At 35.3% G+C, this 6,242-nt stretch overlaps 1 protein-coding gene across 1 annotated transcript in view; it reads right to left on the reverse strand.

The window, feature by feature from the left end:
- Positions 1–1,048: 1,048 nt before the first annotated feature.
- The window catches only part of LOC111088328 (arginine-glutamic acid dipeptide repeats protein-like), a gene marked incomplete at its 3' end in the record, with an annotated part of 62,935 nt that continues 57,741 nt past the window's right edge, over positions 1,049–6,242 (reverse strand). The window contains exon 3 of the mRNA XM_022398114.1: positions 1,049–1,119. Coding sequence (XP_022253822.1) covers positions 1,049–1,119 — 71 coding nt within the window. The remainder of the gene's footprint in view (positions 1,120–6,242) is intronic.

The raw sequence follows: 6,242 nt of genomic DNA on the forward strand, positions 1-6,242 counted from the left end.
TATATATCCTGTAGTTTTGGTCATGTTGCAGTGTGTATATCCTGTTGTCTAACCCATGTTGAAGTGTATATGTCCTGTAGTTTCTGTGTGAAATTACTAATTTTAGTTAGAACACTTGTGCAAAGAGCTGACCAAAAACTGGGTGAATAATTAATTTTAGTTAGAACACTCGTGTAAAGAGTTGGCTAAAAGATGGTGAAATCACTCATTTGAGTTAGAACACTTGAGTAAAGAGCTGACTAGAAAAACTGGGTGAGATTACTAATTTTAGTTAGAATGCTTGTGTAATGAACTGACAAGAAAAACTGGGTGAGATTACTAATTTTAGTTAGAATGCTTGTGTAATGAACTGACAAGAAAAACTGGGTGAGATTACTAATTTTAGTTAGAATGCTTGTGTAATGAACTGACAAGAAAAACTGGGTGAGATTACTAATTTTAGTTAGAATGCTTGTGTAATGAGCTGACTAATAAAACTTGGTGAATAACTAATTTTATATGTAACAGTACATAGCGGTCTCAGGATATATACACTAGTGGGATTAATTACAATATTGATGGTGTTTTCGTTTATATTCTTTTGTGTGACTCATTTGTTAGAAGGGTCTCTTGAACCAACACGGTAATTCTAGCTTTAAAAGTAACAAGTCGGGATCGATATTTCATCACACTTACGTTTGCCTTCGTGGAAGTGAAAGATGAAACGAGATGAGCTTTGGCGTTAAGATAAAGTGATCCGATATAATCCGTACAACAATTAGGCGTGGCGTCAATATTATGTGTAAAATGTGCATTTAAACATATACGATATATCTGACGAAACTTAGTGTTATATACATATATAGAGTAAAATATTTTAAATATATGAACAAAATACATATTAGCTCAACATCTGAGAGAAAGATTCCTATATACAAATAATAAAAAATATATATATTAATAATATTGGAGAGGATAACATTAGCTAACGACTGAAGGGTGACTAAAGTTTAGATCAATGATGACTAACGAAATAACTACATAGGAAAAAGTCCTAGTTTAACCATACCTTACAGAAGGACTGAATGTTACATATATAAAATGGCTGGTCCGGGCGTTGACTGTCTATATAAACAGTATCTGGAATAAGAAAAAGATACAGATAATTAATAATGTGAATGGACCTCGAAGGTTAATAATACCTATTTATATCTTTCTAGAAAGTTACTTTTCTTTTACCAAATTGTTATATTCTCTACAGAAAAATGTATTAGGTCCTACATCTCGCTATTATTAGTTTTAGCGAAGTTATGTTTTGAAGGCCAACGCTGGAATCAGTCCAAATTCCGCCTTGATACCTTGCCAGTGTTAAACAAATTACATACTAAATGTTTATTTTAAAAATATCTTAAAACTCTACGCATGTAAACACCGATTTTCACACTTGCTGTAACAACTTTCACCTTATATAATAGGGTTTACTAACTTTGACAATAAAGTGTTACCGATTCTAAGACACTTAAAAACAGCAGGTAAATCGGTTACCATTACCACGAATCACGAGTGTTACGTTATTGTGAAAAAAAAAAAAGTTATGACAGCCCCCCCCCTTCAGTGGTGGGCAGAGCACAGACAGCCCATTGTGTAGCGTTGTGCATGACTACAAACAAACAAACTTAAAAACAAAGGAAAAGGAGAGAGGAAAAATCATAGTATATGAAAAACGAAAATAATTAATCGCTGCACTTAGAAATAGATAAAATAATTATATTGTCACAAATAATAGACACTACCTGACTTGTTTCTTTTTAAATCAGACAGTTAGTTGTTTATTCATGTAGTGTCCATCTTAACCCTCAAATTAACTATTTGTGTTTATACTTTTCACTACCGGTGAGATACAGATGCTGCATCATACCGAGTCATTTTATGTTTCCGTCTGTTAGAACACTCGAACAAAGAGTTGATTAAATAACTAAGTGAAACCACTAATTTTTAGTTAGAACACTTGTGTAAAGAGCTGACCAAAAACTGGGTGAATAATTAATTTTAATTAGAACAATTGTGTTAAGAGCTGACTATAAAACTGGGTGAATAATTAATTTTAGTTAGAACACTTGTGTACAGAGCTGACTAAAAAAGTGGATGAAATCTAATTTTAGTTAGAACACTTGTGTACAGAACTGCCAAATAAAAAAACGTATAGCTAACATCCAAGCTTCGAGGCACGCTGGTGCCAATTGGCACTAATGGAAGTTTTATGATAGTAGGGAATGCAGTTCGCAGCTTTTGTGTAACGAGACTCGTGTGTGCACGCGCGTTTAACAAGTGCAGGTGGTATTATAACGTAAAAATAATGAAACATCTTCTTGAGACTAAATATATATAAAAACCAGTAGTTGTGAATAAAAGTATCTAACTGCAGACTTGATCTATGATACCATGTAGTAAGACTTTTATAGTCCAATTTATTTTGTGTTGTTAAAATGATTGAGTTTTATGTGGTCCTTAAATTCACGTAACTAGTGGAACAAAACGTGAATTATTTTGATAATGCTTCTGATGACTAGTGTGAATAGTCCTTTAGGGTGGTCCTTAGAAAGGCAGAATAAACGATGGCAACAAAAACCAAACGATCAAAAATCAGATACTAAGATAGACGACCAGAAGCACTAGAAATATAAAAACGGTACGTTAAGCCTAAAGAAATGCAAGCTGATTTAAAACATTCCTACTAGACTCCAGAACTAAATTAAACAATAAATTGATAGATCAATAATCACGAGTACTTTGCGGAGGAGTCGGAACCGGGGGGTGCTGTACACCTCCACTTTTACATATTTGACTTATATAGCAACTGTAAATTATATCATTATATTATATTAATTTTCTAGGGGGCATGTCTCCCCAGACTCTACCTAGATCGAGCTGTTTTTAGCAGCTCATTATATTTCAATCTCTGATTGTAAAATCTGCATGTCTAGCCGAGCACCCCCACCCTCGAACTCCTTCCTACACCGCTGGCACTGTGTGTGTTTGTGTCTATAGGGTGACAGAGCAGGGAGAGTTGGGGGGGGGGGGGGTAATAAGTGATAGATAGCTATCACGTGATAGTAATAATAACACTAAACACGAGATGGTTGGGATAAATGAATGAAATCACGCCCAGTTTTATAAAGACAGACAGGGAGTGCGGCGTGTACTCTAGTATGACAAGAATGTGACACTAATAAACATGCGCCCGTGACAAAATGAAGACGCGAAACACTGCAGGGTGTACTTAAGCATAAAGTCAATATTAAGATCACTTAAGAGAAAAACCAACAACTTAAATACTTTGTTGACAGAAAATTTTCACCTACGGTAACCAACCCACTGTAACATTCTATCTTTCACAATTGTTTTATGTTACTCCAACTATTTGCTGATATGCAGAGGGGGGGGGATGACAAACATAATTCAAAATCATTTATCATTGGTGTTAAATAGTTCGTAATAATTAATTTAGAAACGCCCTCATAACCCATTACACTTTGCAGCGCAACGATATTCGAAACGCATTCAGCGAGGTAAAAAATGAAGATCTTAGAAAGAAACCTCACAGGGTTCAGGTTCTTATATTATTAAAACGTAACAATAATTAACGTTGGTTTGCTTATCGGTAGGAAATGGCGTAGTTAATGTGTTTGCACAAAGATCAAATTGCGTGTTTGTTTTGTTGAATTTCGCGCAAAACTACACAGAATTGTGATTGACAAGATGGAAAACAACCAGTCAACACCACTCACTGTCAGTTCTAGGGCTTCTCCTGTCAGATCGAATAGAGGGATTTGACGATTACTCTTATAACGCATCCAGGACTCCGCAATTTGGTGCACGATTTGTTTTGCGGTAACGGGACCTCAACTCTACATTCCGGCACGCTACCCACTAGGCCACGCTCAGCCCGCACGTGATCAACGGGTTCAGTTTGAGCAATAAAAGAAAATATTCATTCAACAGCTTTATTTGCTGCGAGTGGGAAGTAACTATAGGAGTAAAATTCGGGTCTAGATACCCGCGGTGGGTACAGCACAGATAGTAACCATCGTGTAACTTTGCGCTTAACAATAAACAAATGAAAACGTTCTGTTAACAGAAGGTATTTAACTTGTTCGTCCTATGCAGGGTTAAAATAGGGTAAGGCTCAGTTTCATTGAGCTTGAGTTCGATCAATCATTTAGTAAATCGTAATTTCAGCGCTATGATTACAATGAGTTTTTGTTTGTGAGTAAATTTTGATCTGAGAAACAGACGAAACGTATTTTACGACTGTAAGAGCGTTACTACAGCATTTTTGTGTAGTATTTTTGTAAGTAAAAAAAACATGTCTTTTTCAGATGAGCTAGAATTAAACAAAGAGTACAAGATAAACACGAGTACAGTCACTAAAACTATCAGTGAATTAGCGATTATTCGATATGTTGTCCCTTCGTGTGTGTGACTTTTTATGAACACTTCTACCATTTTTTTCTCCCAGAAAAATATTATTCCCGCTAAACTGTTATTGTACTCACACCCCCCCCCCTCTCTTTCTCTGCAATTCCTTATTTATTCTGCTCAGTGTCGGTGAAATTCTCTAAAACATCCCCGAAAACCCTTAATAATTATTCCTACTGTATCTGAAGCATCATCGAAATAATTCACGTTTTGTTCCATTAGTTACGTGAACAAAATGATGCCATCATTGGCTCGATACCATTGTCACTCTCGAAGACTGTCAACGTTCAAGACGTCATCTCACACTTTTAGTTCGTGGTCGGAAATTTTCATAAGTAATCTCGTGGCCACGTGAACTATTATTATTCTGTGTTTTGCTTGTAGACCTCGCGCGCTCTCGCTCGAACCCTCACGTAGGACTTATTATGTAAATAGGGTTGGTTACATGACGGATCGAAAACCGTTTGTTTTCTAAACACAGAGTTAAGGTAAAAATAAGTAGTTCAATTGTGAACGTTAGTCGCGTACATTCCAGTTGTGTTACTTTGTCGGATTCTTATCAGTTTATTTAAACTGTGTGTTTTAGGCACGCATTTTGTATTATTTTACCTAAACCGTCACTTTTAATCTCGTAATATATTTGGTACGATCAATTAAATCATCTTGTGACTGTTATAAGTCTCATAACGTTGTTTCGCCAGGGGCTCGCCAAGTTTTTTTCATGAGGTGAGGTAGGATCGTTTCTGAAGTCAATAACATATGTAGGCCTAAGTAAGCCGTAAGGCAGCAACAGTCCCGTTTATAACAAGTTAATGTCAGATTGAAAAAATAGATAGGGAAGGGGAGAGTTTTAAAATTACACCACCACGTTTGACAATTTTTGCAGCATACGATTTAATTTTCCATGACCATCAAATTGCGGTCGAGTCTCCCCCTAGCGACACCCTTGTTAGTCAACATTATTTCATTTCAACTCTCATTTGTTGATCCTCTATTTTTGTTTATTAAATTGTTATTGTTAATCTCGTGGTCTGTTTAATTGCAATTGTTAGTTTCCTTATTTTCAAATAGCCTATATATATATGAAGAGCTCTGGATTGAGCGAAACGCGTCGTCGGCAATGTATTTGATAAATACTATTATTTTAGGCCTTATTGTACTTTTAACACTACATTCCTAATCTAGTCCCTTATGGACTTTCAAGAATTAGAAGAGTGTATGATAATGTCTTAGGACAAATATAATTAGTTTCGTTACTTGTTTAGCACATAGTGCTTATTTGTTTTCAACATATTATTTTACAATAATTGTGAGTGTTTATCTCGTAATTTTGTAATGTAACATTTTACTGAAATTATGATAATATACCATTCGTAAAGTGATGAAATATGGAATGATATGGTTAAATGATTTACTCTGATAAACAGTTTTACTTCCAATGTCAATCGTGATCAGAATAAGTAATATTATCAGTGATGTTTTTATTATTTTGAAATTAAGCTTAGAATTTTTAGCCGCGGCATAGTGGTTCATAGAATGGCTCTCAGTTATTTTTCAAGTACAAACGTTTAGCTCATAGCTCCGTCATCTCTTGACCGATTTGAGATCTAATTACAGTTTTGGAATGAGAAGGTCAAACCCTTTCGATTGATATTTGACCACGCCCAAGGTCTCATAGATTAATTTACTCTAATCGTGAATAAAAGAATTTCAATTTGAGGATAGGCTGGTAGAGATCCTGATGAGTAATAAAATCGAATCGGGTATACGCACGCCCCATGCTT

This window comes from Limulus polyphemus, unplaced genomic scaffold (genome assembly GCF_000517525.1).
Source record: "Limulus polyphemus unplaced genomic scaffold, Limulus_polyphemus-2.1.2 Scaffold3547, whole genome shotgun sequence".
Taxonomy (NCBI): domain Eukaryota; kingdom Metazoa; phylum Arthropoda; class Merostomata; order Xiphosura; family Limulidae; genus Limulus; species Limulus polyphemus.